Source organism: Colletotrichum aenigma (genome assembly GCF_013390185.1).
Source record: "Colletotrichum aenigma strain Cg56 chromosome Unknown KSG_Cg56_contig01, whole genome shotgun sequence".
NCBI lineage: Eukaryota > Fungi > Ascomycota > Sordariomycetes > Glomerellales > Glomerellaceae > Colletotrichum > Colletotrichum aenigma.
Window position 1 is genome coordinate 753,771 of NW_023500907.1, and position 17,814 is coordinate 771,584.

The 17,814-nt window shown below is 50.5% G+C and overlaps 5 protein-coding genes across 5 annotated transcripts; 1 reads left to right on the forward strand and 4 right to left on the reverse strand.

Annotated features, from left to right (window-relative positions):
• Positions 1-4,257: 4,257 nt before the first annotated feature.
• carA (Carbapenam-3-carboxylate synthase) lies at positions 4,258-5,400 on the reverse strand (the record flags this gene model as incomplete). Its single annotated transcript, XM_037315469.1, has 1 exon — positions 4,258-5,400. One exon carries the CDS (start codon positions 5,398-5,400, stop codon positions 4,258-4,260), a length of 1,143 nt encoding a protein of 380 aa, XP_037184791.1.
• A 3,873-nt stretch (positions 5,401-9,273) lies between these two features.
• Positions 9,274-9,649, forward strand: CGCA056_v000209 (uncharacterized protein; the record flags this gene model as incomplete). Its single annotated transcript, XM_037315470.1, has 2 exons — positions 9,274-9,539; positions 9,604-9,649. 2 exons carry the CDS (start codon positions 9,274-9,276, stop codon positions 9,647-9,649), a joined length of 312 nt encoding a protein of 103 aa, XP_037184790.1.
• Positions 9,650-10,427: 778 nt separating this feature from the next.
• freB-4 (Ferric/cupric reductase transmembrane component B) lies at positions 10,428-12,065 on the reverse strand (the record flags this gene model as incomplete). Its single annotated transcript, XM_037315471.1, has 2 exons — positions 10,428-11,568; positions 11,620-12,065. 2 exons carry the CDS (start codon positions 12,063-12,065, stop codon positions 10,428-10,430), a joined length of 1,587 nt encoding a protein of 528 aa, XP_037185859.1.
• A 1,602-nt stretch (positions 12,066-13,667) lies between these two features.
• On the reverse strand, positions 13,668-14,998 carry yxjH-0 (Uncharacterized protein; the record flags this gene model as incomplete). Its single annotated transcript, XM_037315472.1, has 3 exons — positions 13,668-14,094; positions 14,147-14,288; positions 14,338-14,998. 3 exons carry the CDS (start codon positions 14,996-14,998, stop codon positions 13,668-13,670), a joined length of 1,230 nt encoding a protein of 409 aa, XP_037185860.1.
• A 1,391-nt stretch (positions 14,999-16,389) lies between these two features.
• Positions 16,390-17,647, reverse strand: CGCA056_v000212 (uncharacterized protein; the record flags this gene model as incomplete). Its single annotated transcript, XM_037315473.1, has 4 exons — positions 16,390-16,514; positions 16,581-17,036; positions 17,105-17,298; positions 17,361-17,647. 4 exons carry the CDS (start codon positions 17,645-17,647, stop codon positions 16,390-16,392), a joined length of 1,062 nt encoding a protein of 353 aa, XP_037185857.1.
• Positions 17,648-17,814: the final 167 nt, after the last annotated feature.

The following is a 17,814-nucleotide window of genomic DNA, read 5'->3' on the forward strand; positions in this document are numbered from 1 at the left end:
GCTCCCAGACTCGCGCAGATGCGATCCATCCGTGGTCCTGGAACATTAGACATGGCAGACCAACAACCCCGGACACCATCCGACCGAGGGAATACCAGCGATTGGCCCAGGCGCGGACAGGGCTCCCGTCTTTGGCTGTAGTCGCCCAGTTGTTTAATTTGAGTGAGGCTAGGTGGGCTCCTGTTGGACCGAGTCTTGCCCGTCTTTGGTCGGTGTCCCTGCGCAGACGCCCACGAGGCGTCCGTCATGATATGATCCCTGTCCGTCCTGCTCCTGACTGGGGTCGCTGAAACGGTACCATCACGCATCTTTCAGGCGGCTCCGCCGAGTGACCCCCACCAACACATCCTTTTCGCGCTGCCTCGTCCGTCTCCAAGTCCCCATCGTGCCGGCTGAGCCTACTTCTTACTCCATCCCATCGTCGGTCCTCGGCTTTCTCATCTTCGATGACCTTGCGATGGAGATTTGACGCCTGAGAACTCCTTGACGGAAGTAAATGGACGGTCGGACGGTGAAGGGAAGATGCTGCCAGTGCGGGTGACAGATCATGTTTGTTGCATCCACGTTCATCATCTGGAAATTCGGGTTGCCGTAATCGTCTGTTTCAAGAAACTCCTCCCTTGGGACGCACATTCAGGAGTGACGTGAGTCGCTTATTCGTACCCGCTGGCTTGCCCAGGCACCGTTTGCTGTGACCAGTCGAGTGCAACGGGCGACCACATCGTATGCGGCATCCAGACCGGGCGCCGTCCTGGTTACCGGCGATACAAATTCCCCCGTACTGTCGAATGAGTAATCTACCCGGTCCCAAAGACACGCATGTACAAGCCGGACGGCATCTCAGATAGAACGAGATCCTTCCGTGCTGCAAACTCGTTCCATCTGTGATCGACTCCCACCATTGCGCCTCTTCAGCCTCTCGACGAATCTGCCGACGCTCAGCGCACCATCAACCATCAATTCCTGACCGGACTTCGCCTGGGGCAGACTCCGCTGGCTTCCGTTTCGTTGGCTGTTGACCAGGAATACCGCGCGTCATAAAAACGCACATCTCCAGCGGTTCTCAACTTTTTCGTCCCAGTTATGGCATGCAGGTTGGGAACCTGGCCTTCCAGGTCCAGGCCCGATCGTGTCGGTGAGCTCCTCGCTGGCTGCTGGTTGGACAAGGTGAGTGAGTGAGTGCGCAGGCAGCCTCTCAAATTCTCGTTTGTTCATTCTTCCAAGTTCCCCTTTTCGTCCGATCATCAACTGAACACATTGAAACTCACCCCCGTGCCCACAACGTGGGTCCTCGGCAGGGTCAAGGGCGCTAAACCCTGCGACCGTAGCGCGGCCCCTCAGTGGTCCTAGTCAGCCTCTCTCCTGAGCCGTAAGATTGGGCCTTTTTCATCTTTTACCTTCAGGTGAGAAGGGGGAAGCGAGGGAATCGGGTAGGAGGAGAAGGGATGAATCATGGGGAGGAGGGCAGGCTCCAGCGGTTTATGCGACGGAGAGTGTGGGAGATGAAAGGCTTTTAAAATTCATGGGATGAAGATGGATCCTTCTTGAGTAAATGGAAATGCTCGATGGCCCTGGTAAAAGATTTTCTGATCCGCGCAAATCGGCTGCCGGCCGATCATATCGGCCGAGTACTAAGGGGTGAATGACGCCATGGGGGATTTCCATTGTTTTTAAGCGATCTGCAATGACGGACAGGCCGGGAGTTGACATTGAAAGACGTGACAGTGAAGTAACCCGATGAAATTTTGATCGTGATTGAAAAGAGATGAGAAGATTTTGATCAGACCGAATTCGGTTCCGATGTTGGTCTAATTGAAGATGAATCTTGGTTGATAGTGGGCATGTGCTTGCTGATGAAGCATTGCGTCGCATCAAACTAGGTACCTAGGTCCAATCGCGACCGTCGTCTGACATAAATAGGTTTTTTTCTTATTCTTCAGATCATCACTTTTATTGTCATTGAATTGCACTGTTTTTGACAAGATGCACCAACTAGCAGGATCAGAGGTAATGGGTTAAGTTGTCGCTGTCGTTGTCGTAGTCGAGAAGCGCCAAGACGGCCAAGCCATCTTTGTGAAGTGTCAAGGAACCGCACTGACTATCAAAAGCTTAGCCCCAGAGAAGCTTTTCATGCCCATCTTGTCGCCCACTGCCTATCATCATATTGTCATGAGAAATTTAACATGGGAACTGATGACGACACCTCTGAGATTGCAGTTTACGTGTTCAGCATCTAACAGGTGACACGACATGTCGCTGGACACCAGCCACACAACGCCTCAGCGGATCCGTACTCACCCTGCCGCAGGCCATCGTCTCATCTGCAGTCCCTACTATATCCAAACCGCTCAACGCCGCAGACACCGAATGACATGCGGGGTTCGGGACCGTGTCTATCTCACTGGCTGCAAGTTCGGCCCCGTCTTGTAGCCGCCGTGTCACCCGAAGTAAACACCATTTCTCTGACATCGCTTCTGCAGCTGCCACCCCACCAAGGGGTAAGCTGAGTGGTTTCTTCGGCCGTAAGCCAACCCTTTCGGCGGCAGTTGCTGTGCCTGTTACGGGCTTTGATATGGATGTTCTGTCCGGGAATATGGAGACCTTAATTGCCGGGCGACTTATCTAGAGCGCCAAGGGAGGGAATGTTCGAGTGACTCGGTCTCTATCAAATCTTAATCTACTGAAGTTATCTCAACCTATTCAAAGCGTAGAGTACTCTGCTAATTTCCAAAGACAATGCTGAGGGCGAAACTTTACCTTTTTTTGCTAGTTGCAGGCACATCTCCAAATGTAAATCTCCATGGTTACTTCCCCGCATTGATTCGTTCATTTTTACATTGTTATTGTCCTATTTCAACCAGCGTGGCTGGGGTTTGTAATTGTACATACCCATGAGTAGCGAGCATGATCGCCGCCGCAGACGCCTTGTGCCAAAACAAGGGACACACCAGGCGTTGAATAATACCTAAAAATACAAAATGAAAACAAATACGTAGTTATGAACATCACGGTGTTGAGTTGGAGTTGAGGTGGAGTATGTGTTTAATGATTGTGTCAGGCTTATATTCTTACGTAGACGGGCAGTGCATTACTGGTGTATACATAGAGTTGTTTTTGGCGAAGATTAGCCTCGTTCCTAAATAGTTTTGCTATCCGGGCGAGTAAAAGGCATGAACGATAAATAGGATGATAATGGGATTATAGGGATAATAGGAGGGGCGACTAAACTTATGAGGACGACGGCGACGGCGATGATAACGACAGGAATTATCGACACTGTAAATATTACACAAGAAACAACAACATTTATCAAAGATTATATCAACCGTCAGGCCAGGAGTTCTCTGTCAGGGTAGCCGGAAATCAAAGGATTTTATTTCTGATCTTATCGCAACACTTGGATTCAAGGATACAATATGAGTGATGAGTGAAGCTAACTAGAACCATTATACCTCTCATTCATCGTCTATTTCTACCTATGAGTAAAATTTGTACTGTATCGGTCGGCCGTGCTTCGTTGTTTATCGCTCCAATCCCAGGTAAAAGTACCCCTCCCAAAGATGAACTACTGCTCGTAGACTAGCCGCTTGGTAATGACATCGGAGGATTCGATAACCTTAACTTGACTACTAGTTCCTATGTTCAAGTAGAAAGGCTCTTGGATTTAACTTTCGGAGTCATCCGTGGTTTCTACGGGTGACTCCATCATTGCGGAACTGCCCACTCAAGCCGTCTTGGCAGATGCCCCCATCATCACGGCCCGCGTGGGATGTTTTACAAGCCCTGCCCAAACTCTGAGATATCGCCTAGACTTAAGAACAGATCGGAGAATATGTAGATCTGTTTGCAAAATCTATTTTACTTTTCGGCCGCCGAGACGCTACTTTGAGGTCCAACACACAAGTTGATGATACCTAATCTCAATCAGGGTCGCAGGTTTTCAACTCAAGAGAGGTGTTGTTCACCAGAGGCAGAATTTGCTAAGTAATAATTTTCAGAATCATGGGCAGGTCAATAAAGTCTTTCTGAATAGGTTGCTGAGTGATAAAAGCAGTTGTCTTGGCACTCTTGCCGTTTTGTTTCCCCAAAATTTTGAGTTTCAAAGGGCAGTATTTATGCCACCTACTAAGTTGAGTCTATGGAATAGACCAACAAAACTGAGAAGTTGAAAATTTCAAGTGCTTTAACCATTGCAGAATGTTCTAATCTGCTATCCTGTCATCTATAACTAAATGCAAGTGTTTGATCTCTCTAGACTCATTTTCCGCATTCCTCTGATCTAGGAGCTAGATGGTCGATAGACCCAAACGGATCAGCCAGAATCTGATCAGAAAGTGCGCGGAAGATCCTGTTATACACCTCAACCTTCCCATCCAGTCCCCCAAACAAAGTGTCCAGGCCACCCTGCATGCCACCTCCGACATAAATACCGATCTTCTTGCGCCAAGCAGTAGTCTTTGATATGAACTGCTCCATCGCAGCTCTGAAAAACGCCTTCTCACGACCACCATGAACCTTACAAGACGGGTGAATATCCAGAGCAGTCTGAACCACGTCCTGATGCCAGTACACATGAGAGAGCTTCTTTCCCCACGTTCCGGCGACAAAGTCCTGGAACTCGCCACTGTGACGCGCGAGGTCAACCTCCTCGGTGATGATATCTCGAATTAACACGTCGGCGTCGGTAGAGTCGGGTGGCAAACCAATCAGCATGAGATCGTTGCCGTAGCCTGTGAGGATGTGCTTCTCCTTGATGAGACCATTGCGCATCAAGGCTGTCAGAGTGATCTGGATGTCCACTCGCTCTCTCTCTGCGGTACTCAAGGCTCGCATGGTCTCGGGAACCGCGTCGAGGAGATCCTTTGCTGAAAGCTCAAGACGGACGAGGGGAATACCCAGATAGTCCGCGAGCTCTTGAGCCTCTTCATGCTCATTTCCCCAAGGTGAGCCGGCACTATAGGCCGTCACCTTCAGGCCGGCACGAACAGCAAAGGTAGTGACAGCGCCTGAGTCGATACCCCTCGAGAGGAGAGAGGTATCCTCCTGGTCGGACTGGGTGTTCTCAGAGACTGCTTTCTGCACGGCGGAGACAAAAGCGGAACCTGCTTCGTCGTAGTCCGTGATTCTGGGGCTCAAGGCAGAGAACAGAGGGTCTCTGCGCTCTTGCGTGCTCAAAAGCCAGCCACTTTCATCTTTCTTGAGTTCGAAATAGGTATGCGGAGGCAGTTGAGATACTCCCTGAAAACTCGTAGGGCTGTCGCGGTTGATCACGTTGGGATCGACGAAGCCAATGGGTATCCCCCACTGCGAGCGCGCAACATTCAAGATGAAGGGGTTGCTGCCGATAGCCCATGCCCGGGTGGTTGTGTTTTGTACGGCATACAGAGGCGGGTTGTTCATGGCTGCCGTTTGAAACCGATCAAAATCGCCTTTGAAACCGATCAAAATCGCCTTTGACTTCTACTGAAGTGGCCCATTCGTGAAAGTGTCTGGGGGAAGAATCGCCATCCAGCCAGGTGTATGCGCCGGAACTCAGAGCTGTGCCCTGCCCGTAGACTCGTACGCCTGAATGAGTGGTATGCTGATGTGACTTTTCGAGAGATGCAACCGCCAGGTTGCTCAGCAAGATCCAAGATGGAACGGGCTGTGCATCTGAGCTTGAGGCACCATTGGAAGATGTGACAGCCATTTTCAATCTGGGGAGTTGATATGAAGGCTTGACAAGTAGGAAAAAATAATATGACTTAGAATGCGTGTGACAACTATGTTCTGACTTGTGGTGTTGAACTTCAACTGATGATTGAGTCAAATACGTATACTCGATTTCAAGTAGCATGTCATAGAGAAGCAGACTTCATGGACCCAGCCATTTCGTACAGCAGCGGTTGCATCATTCAGATGTCCTTTTGAGAGCCGAGACATCCATCTGGCTCATAGAAGATCCGCGCTGGCAGTTCACCCAGATAAAAGACTACAAAATGGAGTTGCACATAATCTTTGGCCTGAAATTTACCACTTGGAGCAGGCCAAGGACTGTCTCATGGATTGCGAGTCTCAACTCATAGCGCAGAGTCACTTCGACAAGTTCCCGCGAACATTCTTCCCTAGCAAACCTCCTTTCTTTGCGGTTGTTCGTCCCCTTCCAGCGGACTTTGAGCAATGCGACATCTGCAACATGGTCATGCTTTTCAGAGACTTGAATGAGCATCTCAAAGAGCATGGGGAGACAATGTGCGACGTATGTGGTAGCAGACTTGCATTGGATAGTCTTGAAAGCCATTGCACCCAAGTCCACGGTTTCCGACCTTGTCAGCTTTGCAAGAAGATCCTCAGCCCACAAAAGGATGAGGATCACCTGAGAAAATACCACAACTGCCCTTCCTGTCATGGTTTGCAGGTTGATGCCATCACAGGCCATATGGAGGACAAGCATCACCTCCACTGGTGTGATGACTGTCACAACGATAACTCTGTCTTTTATATCATCAAGGCCCATCCACACCCAATATGCCATGCCTGTGATGAGATCGTCTTTCACTGTGGCATGTTGGGTCACCTTCGGTATTCACATGGTCTGTCATGGTGCCTCGAATGCGAAACACGGGGTTCGGAAACGCCCATCGAAGAATTATGGTCGCACATTACCTCTTCTCCTTACCACGCCTCATATCAATGCATCTTCTGTGAAACATTGTACTTGGAGAAAGGGCTACTTCACAATCATCTTACTGGTATTCACGAAATACGTACCTGCTCATTTTGCCCGTCTGAAACATCCTTCGACATGAGGCACGTCTTCGACAAACACAAAATGAGTCGATGTCCAGAGTGTGGAACTCACGTTCCAGAGGAACGAGTGCAGCCACATTTGCGGTTCACACACAATTGGGTCGTTTGCACTATCTGTGGCGCCTCAGAACCTGATGAAGACGCTCTTGAAGACCATGAAGAAGACCATCCTGCATGCGACATATGCCGCCAACAACAGATGAAATTGGAGGACTTGCGCAAGCGCTTGGAGCCCGAGCATGGGCTTGTTTTCTGTCCATTCTGCTCGTTCAGGACGACAGATCTTCTGCAACATGTGCAAGGCGAACGTTCCCTTTTGACTAAGTCGACTGTCCCGAGAGGCTCTCGGACGATTACACAAAACGTTCTATCGACGCTCGGAACGGAGCTTGAGCGTTTGGAAAGTCACCATCCAAGGTCCAGAGAGCTTTTAGGCAGGGCCATGATCTGCATCACATAAGCAGTCGAACTAGAAAGTCAATTGTCAGTGGAGCCGGCCTCCATGGATGGGGAAGATAGGGACCACTTTACGCTCCATGGGACATCCGAGAAATCAACTCAAGTTTCCAACTCACGGCAACATGGTTCCAGCTCGTCAAACATATTTAATTTGTCCACAAAAAGCCGAAAGACCGTCGAGCCTGATCGAATGGATACAGTAACGCGCAGCCAACGTCAATCAAAGGCAGTGGCCAGTTGCGACCGTCATGGCAACAGAACGGAACCCTTTAAAAGTGCCTCGGAGTCTTTGCTACAGAAAATAACGAGCAAGGAGACGTTACGCAAATTGGAGGAAGTTGATTCTTCACGAGGCCAATTGGACAGTCTACAGACAGGTCTCTGCGATCTTATCTCCGAGGGCGACAATGTCTACCGGTCTGTCTCTACAATTAGCACCTTTGTTGACAACTGCGAGCATGGTGCCGGATACATAAGAATATGCAAGTTCTATGGACTTCTCAAGATAGCAAAGATGCTTGAGCGTAGGAGAATGGAAACCGCAAGACAGAGAGTCGACAGCGCCGACTATGACCGAATTTTGCAGTGCAAAGGCCTGTCAATCAACCAACGCAGCCGCGCTGAGTTGAGACAAAAAGTCAAACTGGGACGTCAGTTGCAAAAGATCTGCGGGCCTGATGTTGGACTGGGTTGTTTATTGGCTGTCGACGTTAGTAATATCAAGTCTATCGCAAACGTCGAAGCAACAGAAAAGGAGTGATTTCATCAAGCGGTGAAGAGGCACCACATCATTTGTGAGTTTGGTAGGAAGTGTCTTCACAGCTTAGTATTAGGCGTGGAGTTGGACCCTGGGGACATTTATGAACTCAATGCGCTCGCTCAATAAAAGTAACAATTGGCCATGTTCAACCTGAGATACTGTCCTAATTGAATGCCAAGTGTAGCATACCGATAGCTACAATGAAAAGCCATGACCAAGCCTCGCAGGTAGATTTTAACTTCAGGCTATAATCCTGTTATGGCTGATAATCATTGTAGCTCGGACGACGGTGCTCAGCTATAGTAAATTTGTAGTCTCGGCGTTAATCTTTGGAACATGGCTGACACCGCACATTCACACTAAAATGGTGAATATCGTCTGGTTTATGGTCTGAATGGGGGTGGGGGAGGGAGGCATTTTTATGTTCAGCCCGCTTCGGATCGGCCCCGCAATGATGGGCCTATGTCCTTGAGACATTCATTCAGTGAACACACGTCGCACAAACGACTCATATTGGTGTCTGGAGGTCCTGAAGGGTGGCCTGGATTGCTAACTTGAAACGTTGAAGAGATCCCCTGATATATTTCACGTTCCTGTTTTTCCACCCACCAACCGTTTGAGAAGAAAGGCCACCCATTTGACCAGCTGGTCCAGCACAGCAAACCACCAGAGCTTCGAACTTACGTAGGATTTCTGTCATCTGTAGGGTCTTACTGTGGTCGTTTTTCTTTTCTTTTTGGCTGCGGTGAAAGACCTTCTCCGATTGCAAACCCCAAATTGATTGGCAGCGGGTCCCGTGTGCGTCTTCGTATTCTAGTGTCAACCACCTGTCTGCCACCGCCTGATGTTATTATTAGTCGGACCACGTTAATTCTGCTTTCGATATCGGTATGCGGGAGAGCCAAGCTGATTTTATATCGTGCTCGACGGGGCAATTGGCTCTATTCGCTGTGTAGTTCCACTCGGGATGTTATTAACGACTCGTGTGATCCCTGTCTCGTCCCTATCAGGGCGAGGCTTCCTGACAAAATGCCAGCATCTTTGTCATTGTACCCCGGCTTACTTTATTTGAGTTTGATCAACGGGTTGAGGCGCGCTGATCAACGTCTATTACCAGCGGTGAACTCCCACAATACTGCGTACCAGCCAGCTCGATCTGATACGTCGCTGAATACTATATAAAGTTGACTTTCATTCCCCGACTTTTTCGTTGATGGACATATTCGCCTATCATCGGACTACAGCTCCTTCAACCAACGATCGCCATGAAGTTCACCACTATCATTTTCGCCGCTGGCATCGCTGCCGTCCAAGGCTTGGAGCTGATCAGCGAGAACCCACTTTGCAAGTACGAGAAGCTCAGTGTCGCTGCATGGCACAACTGCAACGACTTCAACGGCGGCCAGGACCCGTACAAGGACTCAGACTGCGATCTGCCTTGCGCTAGAGCCGGAAGAAACGAGGGCGGAAAGTTCGTTCACGTCGCCAACTACTGGGGTAGCGATAGATGCGCCCTGCAGTGCTATCTTAAGTAAACCAAAGGTATGAACCTCGAGCCCCAAACACTTACCTCTGGTGACCTTAACTGACCACAGGGATTGGCGCAGGGCCAATTACACAGCGAGAACAACGAGAGAATGAGGATTACATGATACCAACTACATAGTAACTATAATAAATCCAACAACCTAGATCACATGAATGGCGTAAGAGCCTTGATTCATTGAAGGGTGACTGTCTTGATCTTTATCTGGCTATCGAAACATCCTCTGCATCCAGCACTCGGTATTCGAGGACATATCATGGACATTCATTACCGAATGCCGACCATTAAAATACGAGGAATACACAACTGGTGTCACCCTCCATGTGGCAGAAACGGACTGACGCCGAGGTTCGATGCACGCAAACCTTCGGAGTATCAATCTAAAGGCAAGATAGTTTGGATTCATTGCTCGCAAAGGTTTGAAATGATGCCTTCTGCAATGTTACCAACTAAAGGACTCCACGATAAGCCTTGCTTTAACTACATTTCCCTTGCGTACAATATCCGAAAAGGCAGTCCTGACTTCGTCGCTCAATCCCTCCGGCCCGCAAACCATCACGCAGACTTCGCTCGTAGCCCCATTTAGCTCGTTCTCAAGCACGTCTCTCACATTCATCCTCTTACCGATGAAAACCTCCTTCTCAATCCTCCACAAGGAGCCTGAGGCTTCAATTTCATCCACCAATGCCTGAGATCGGCATCCCCAAAACAGCTTGGAGCGGCCAGGGTGACCGGCTAAACTGGGTAGAAGAGCAGTTACTCCCACCCCACCAGCGATTGCAACCATCGTCGGGGCTTTGTGCGGTGATTCAAACAGAGGCGCGTGAGATGGGTATCCAGACTCAACAAGCACAGGGATTGAACTGCGAGTGCTTAAACGTGAGGATAAACCTGTATGGGTCCGAATGTAGAATGTGATCCCCATCTCGGGTGGCTTGTCAGATGTCTGGGATGAGCTGACGGGACGGTGGCTGACTGCAGACTTCTTATCAGCAGCCCGATCGCTGCTGTTGGAGATCTTTTCGATGTCGCCGTCAATTTGCTGGGCGACTTCAATTCGGGAGCGAGTTGAAAACAAAAGATGCCGGAGGCAATTGAGAAAGGGTGGTTCTCCCATATGCGCCAGGTGAGAGTTGGGAAGTACAGGTATGCAACGCCAGATGCGGAAACACCTGGGACGGTAACGCGAATATACTCTGAGTCGACCGCCGTGATATCAGCTGTCTTGACGCCGTGGCGTAGGAGTCTCAGGACTCGAAACACGCGGTCGAAAGCCCAGATCGCCATGCACACGATAATCCATATCTCGTAACCCCATTGGTGTTTGAACTCGAAGACAATGTGCCAGTAACAGCCAGCGATGATCAGAATAGCCACGGCAATATGCCATGCGAGGAACGCCTCATAGATCTTCCTGCGGATGGGTATGACCGAAGACGGAAACATGACGACCAGACCCAACGTCGCAATGATACCCCAGTACCAGTATGGTTCTAGGCACTCGGTCGCGTGGGTGCCATTCTTGATATAAACATCCAGGTAGATGATGCTATGTAGGATAGCCTGCAGGGTTGCTATGGCTGCTATCCATCGGTGCACCAAGAGAAACGTCGAGTGGGACCAGTCTGTAACCCAAAGCAGGAGATTGTTTCGACCGGCGTACAGAAATGCCAGCGGCAGGTTGGCGAAACTTAGCAGTCCAAGACGGTTGGATATTAACATACACATCCAACGCCAGCCGTCGCCAGGATACCAAGTGTTGGGGTCGGCGTACTGATAGTTGACTGCTGATAGTACGGTGTTAATGACTATGAAGTATAATATGAAGAGAGCTTGTCCACGCTTTGGCATGAGAGCAAGTCCAAAGAAGACGGGTGTGTCATGACGGTGGCCAAATAGAGGTGGGTCGATGATCAACGCGTTGAACTTGGTGCGCCAAGCTGTCGGAAAGGGGACAAAGCGTAGGAGCGAGACGGCGATGGGGATGACAACGCCTGAGAGGAGTATTATCAGACTGCATATTGTTAGACTCAATTCATGTCTGAGGGAGTGTTGTACTGCTCACCCAAATCCTTCCTGTTGGCTTTCTTGATTTTCAAAGATCGTATCGGTATTGTAAGCCGCAAACCAAAGGTCTTCGGATACCAGGCTCGTTTGATTCAGAGACCCAGTGGCGTTGTATAAAGCAGTTGGAGTACCGCTGATCTTCTCCAGCGCCTGTTGGTATGTCTCCTTCGGGTCCGGCTGAACGGCTTCTGTGCCGGCCACGTTCTCTTGCCAGAACTTCTCGAGCTTCCAAGTGGGCATGTTTTTGCAACGAATCGAGACACACCAAGCAAGTGTCTGCAGAAATGCGTCGTCGGTAGCGTAGCAGCTCGGGTCTGTCATCACCATGCCGCTCATCGACATTCCAGACATGCCGCCCATGTCGTCTGAACCGGTAGTCGAGCAGTTCAAAGTTGCGCCAGAGATTGCATCGCGGCATGCAAAGGCGCAAGGAGGTTTGTACATGGTGATTCCGTAACCGACCAGGCCTTGCCCGGCGCCCATCGCATGGCCGGCCGCCGCGGCAAGGACGACGAATGAATGGGGCTTCATCGAAGATGTTGAAGATATTAGATGATGATGATGTAGCTAGATCGCCAAGGCTGCAGATGTCCCTTTTGATTCAACATCGACAGGTATCCGCTTCCTAGTTATACGAATATGAACCACACGAGGAGGTTGCATCTGATGCGGAGTTTGCGATTAGGATTTGGGTGATTGAGGTAGTGGGTTTTAGATCGGGAAAACTGCTCAAACTCTCTCACACTGCGTTCGTTTTCGCCGCAACCTGAGCAGTAATACGTCCGACCTGATTGGATCATACCTCGAAACAAAGGCCTCGATCACTTTCGCTTTTGACTGTCATTCCACAAGCAGCGGCTCGAATCCGGGCCCACGGTGACGGCTCGCAGGGTTTAGGGACTTTCGTACCATATTCCGCGATCCGCCCCGCAGACCACACGTCGCTCTAGGCGGGTTATTGTTATTACTCACGATCAACAGCTCATTCGTGGCGTTTGAAAATGTAGAATGACCGCGTTTAGATCGAAACCGGTGAAGACGAAATGAACTCACCCATGTGATAAGGGCCAAGGCCGTGCTTTGTCCACACGCAGCCAGAGCTACGGCCAATTGTGTCGCTTTGCGGCCTCCTTTCCTGACGGCTAGGCTTGAAATTTTGTGTCGCTCGAAGTCTTTCAAAGCCTGCTGTCAGCTCTCGATGAGTCTCTCGACTAGTTTAGGTGATAGGAAGTGACTTAGGCAGACGCAAACGTGCCCTCAACACGCGCCATCAGCCGCCTGTCCACAGCCATGCAACCTTCATCCACCATCAGATAAATGTCTAGCTCATGTGTCAAATTGTTGACATTAAAACAGACTTGTAGAAAATTGCCAAACATTTCACAGTCTCCCCAGCCGTCAAGCATGGGTACTTGGCTTTCTTCGCCTGCCGTTTCCGAGTCAGACAACCACGCCGCGCCGTACATCTCAGTCCGCATATCGACCTCGTCTAGCAAGCTTACTATGACAGCCGGGATTCCGCTCATGATCGATGTTTGGGTCATTTTGCACCATGAGCCGGATCAATATGGAAGCTTAAATCACTTTTTCGGATGAGGTTGGGGACCCCTAACGAGAATGATTTCTTGTAATGGCTTCAACAGTGCAATCGCGCTTCTCTTATTCCCGGTACAATGTTAATCAATGGTGCCTCCTCTGATCACACTCGTAAAAGACGGCACATAATTAATGATATTGATTGATCACTGATGCAAGAGCTCAAGGTCTCTGCATCTAAATATGACTGGTGACGTTCAATGAAACCACTCGAAAGGCAACATACATAATTGTTAGATCAACCACTTAAGGTAGAGTTTAGACTCTTAATCGACCTAACAGCCTCAAATAGCGTTGAGGCTTTTAAATATCATATCCTGAAGTAAGGCTAAATCGACTTTTCAAACACGCTCGCAATATTCTACAGCTCATCAGTTCATGTTGAATGCCACAGCACCTCCGGCTCCACGACCCCAAAATGCTTGCACACAATCGTCAAGCCTTACCAAATCAAGGCTCACCCCAAATCTCATCAGCAATCTGCCTCACCAGAGATAGCTTCTTCTTCTCGTCATCCAGGCTTAGAGGGTATCCGCTCTCATGGGTGCTGAAACCGCACTGAGGGGAAACGCAGATGCGCTTGAGCGCCTCCTCCTTGGTCTCGCCGCTGCCCTTGGCGACGAACTCAGCCGCCTTGTACACGCGAGCTTTCATCTCCTCCTTGTCCTCGAGGGCAGGTACCTTGGTGCTGATGATACCAACGACCACGTTCTTGTTCTTAGGGAGGAACTGCAGGGGCTCGAAGCCACCCGCGCGCTCGGTGTCGTACTCAAGGTAGAAGGTGTTGACGTTGAGGTTCTCAAAAAGCTTCTTCGCGATGATGTCGTAGGCACCCTCGGCAAAATGGCGTCCGCCAATGAAGTTTCCACGGCACAAGCTGCACCTTGTTAGTATTGGTCCTGTCCTTTCACTGCTTTAAATGTACTTACTGGATGCCTGTGTGCATGTCTTCGGGGAGCTTGCTGATGCTGTCGTTGTAGAGCTTGATGTAGGCGTCAAGCAGGTCCTCAACGGTACCATCGTTGTCCTTGTCCTCCTCCCACCCTTGGCGGAACTTTTGCGAACAGAAGTCTGGACGAAGTCAGTAAAAATCGCCTTTTCTGAGATCGCGGTTACTTACAAGCCATGCCCGGGTCATCGAACTGAACGTTACGCAGACCAGCCTTGTAAAGCACCGCAAGCTCGTCCTGGTAAACCTTGGCCACGTCGTTGAAATACTCGGCGTCGCTGGCATACGCCTCCTTTGTGTAGGCTCGGCCCTGCTTGTAGCGCATATGGAACCACGCAGGCGTGATCATGGTCAGCTTGATGTTGCCCCATTCCTCCTTGGGCAGCGCGGCCTGGACGAGTTGCAACTCGTGAAGGTTGGACTTGGACTTCTCGGCGGAGTGCGCCAGCTTGGCGCCGGCAATGACGGAGTCGCCAGGCATGACCTTGCGGTCCTTCTCGATGAGGCTCACGACGTCGGGGTGGTAGAGGCGGAACATGCTGGCCTCAGCGTCTTGCAGCCGGGTTGTGCCCTCGAACTCGTCCCACATGAGACCCCAGAAACGCGTGCGGTTGTACTCGCCCGAGGTGACACCCTTGATGCCCAGGTCGCGCTGGAGCTTGACGACCTCGGCGACAGACTCCTTCTCGACGGCGGGAAGTCCAGCCTCTTCTTCGGACATGCCCTGATCGCGGATCTTGCCCTCGCGGATGTCGAGGAGCTTCTGGGGGCGGAGGAGGGAGCCCATGTGCTCAGCCCTAAAGGGCGGTGCCTGGTGAAGCTTGGAAGACATGTTGGCGAGCTTCAATACGAGTTTACTGAAGATTGTTGTCTCTTCTCTCTTCTCTCGTCGCGAATTGGCTCAAGGTGAAGAATTTGAAAGTCGTGATGTCTCGGTAGGTGGCCGACCTAATGCTCGAGGCGGGGCAGGGGATTTTAACGGCGGGGCAAATGAGGGGTCAACTCCTGACCGATAGCTGACGAAGGGTGCGAAGGTCCGATTGAGGAGGGCTCAGCTATAAGCTAGCCGGCCTTAGTCGAAAAGATAGCTCATGTCAGCCGGGAATGAACCCAATTCGAGAGCGCCGAGGGGACATGGAGCTTCGCCGCAAAGACGGTGGTCCCAACTCCTGTCGGCAGGGCGCCACGCGCGTGGCTGGACATACTTCTGGGGTGCATTTGCCCCTCCTTGTTTTGTCCGAAGAATGCTCTTTTGCCCCTCATCCCCCACTCGCCCGGCACCAGCGCCGTTGCGTTGACGTCAACGGGATTGGCCGAGTCGGCAGTGGGATGGGGGAGTTGGGGAACGGCAGGCGCGGTCAAAGAAGAAGCGCGAGAAGCCGGTGTCGTTAATGTTTCACATTGAACTTCAACCGGCAAAGCCGGCCGCGGGGTACGGTCTCCGGCCAGGCCCGGTATTGATCCGCAATTGCCGTTTCCAACCGGTGGGAGGCTCGGGAGACATTGAGGGATTGCAAACTTACAATCGGTTGGAGAACTGAACTAAAACTGATCCGCTGCTCTGTTGTCCATTGTTGTGACTTGGCCGTGGCTGCTGTCGATCACTGCCTATGGGAATACGCAGAATTGGTAATTATGGCCCAAACGCTTGGGTTTGGCAACGGCCAAAATTTGGAGCCCGTGGTAGAAAGCTTCCAGAAACACTGTGGGTTCGCCGGGCGGGGCAAACACTAGTCGGAGACAAAATTCATGCTGTCAAGTCTCATTCCTCCATCGCCTATTCGCCGTGCATATCTGGCCCGGATTTTCGGATTTGCGGAGCGGACTTACAAATGGGAATCCACGCCGTGGCATCCACCATTTTGCAAACTTCTTGACTTTGGGATTGAATGAAAGCAGCAGTATCCCCTCATTCACGGTTCTGGGTAAGCTTTTTCGCACTTTTGAAATGGCGTCAACCCCGTGAGATAAGTCTGGGGAGTGAACATTTCAATATGAGCCTTCAGATTGAAATTTGCGGGAAGTAATGATATCAATCGCCAAGGAGGTTATAAATTCAGACGATGACACTTCATGTCGAAAAGACGAGTAATACAAAGAATAGTACTAAAAAAGTAATACAGGACTTAACCTCCCACAACAGGAACAATCTGGCCCAGAATCCTGCGCGTATCACCCTCTTGACTACGTTTCTTACCAGGAACCGACCGCCTCGTACTCTCATCAAGCGTCCAAGAGCGATCTAGCATCTGTCTTCTTGATTGCATCATATCCCGAAGCCTTCATTCCCCACTCAAAGCAATCCGCCCAATGTCGCCCACCATATGAGACGCCAGGTGGCGCTCCGCCTAATTCATCAGATGTCAGCAATTTCAACTCCAGTCATGATCAAGTTTCTTGAGATGGCCACTCACAAGCTTGACTTTCCGCCCAATCCATGTTGGAGACACACTGGTCAACCGTCATATTTGCGACCTCGTCGTCCACTTTCCTGTTCTCCGGGCATGTGGATCCTTGATCAATGTTGCTCTTAATCCAGAAATGCACAAACCCGACATCATATAGCTTGGCTTTGCTATCAGGAGCCCAAATGTCGCGGTTGTAATCGGTCCAGTAGTAGCCGACTTTCGTCTGGTCTTTGCCGAAATGGTTGTCTTTATCTACAACGTATCTGACAGCCTCCTCACAGAAGCGTCGGGTAACGTCCTTGTCAGGCTTGTATGATGGTGGAACTGGCTCGTTCCAGCAAAGTGATTTGCCATGTTCGAGTGTCGGAGCTCCGTTATCGAACTCGAGATTGTAAGTTGCGACGCCGCAGCCGTCAATAACAAGGCGGCCCTTCTCGTTCATCCAGAAGCCCTCCTCGTGGCCTGGAATCGTATCAGTTCGACGTGACTCATGTTTTGATGGTTTGCGGGTGATGATCTGATGCACTCACATGAAGGTTCCGTGACAAATCTGTTGAAAGCTGCAGTACAGGTCTCCTGGCAGCCTGAGCCGTCGCCTTTCGGTTGCCATTCCATGGTCACGTTTCTGGACTCCCCAACGATGGCCTCACCGCGCTGCCACTGTCCTATAAAGCCGCCCTTGTCGAGAGTATTGTTCGTAAACGCGCACATCTCATTGACGGTACTCCGCAATCGTCAGTATGGCCTTTCTCAAGACAGGCAAGGCATTCTCGGTAGAAGACTCACGGCCACCAGTTGTAAAAGTACGACCAGTACGGAGCGGTACACTTGACCTTGAATTTGGGAGGTGCTTTTGCGTTTGACGATGCGGTCGAATCCAGGTTCCCGTTCAGATGCTCATCCCTGGGAGTGATGTTGTTGAGGAAACGGAAGTGACGGGTGACTTCGTCCTTTGCAGGAGTGACTCGAAGGGTCTCAGATGATCTTGTAGGGTCCTTCTCAGTTGGCATGGCGATCCCGAGAGTGAAGAAGACCGCTGTGACAAGGCAGATGAGGTCCGATGAGAGACGCATGGTTGTTTGGTCTGTTGGCGATAGCTGCGTTCGGCAGGATGAAGAGAATTCTGGAGCTTCCCGATGTTGTACTTTGATTGATTTATCTTGTCGTTGGCATGAAGCATCAGGGAGATATTGGGCCCTCTACCCTTCAAATATTTATACACACTCGTATGATATGATAC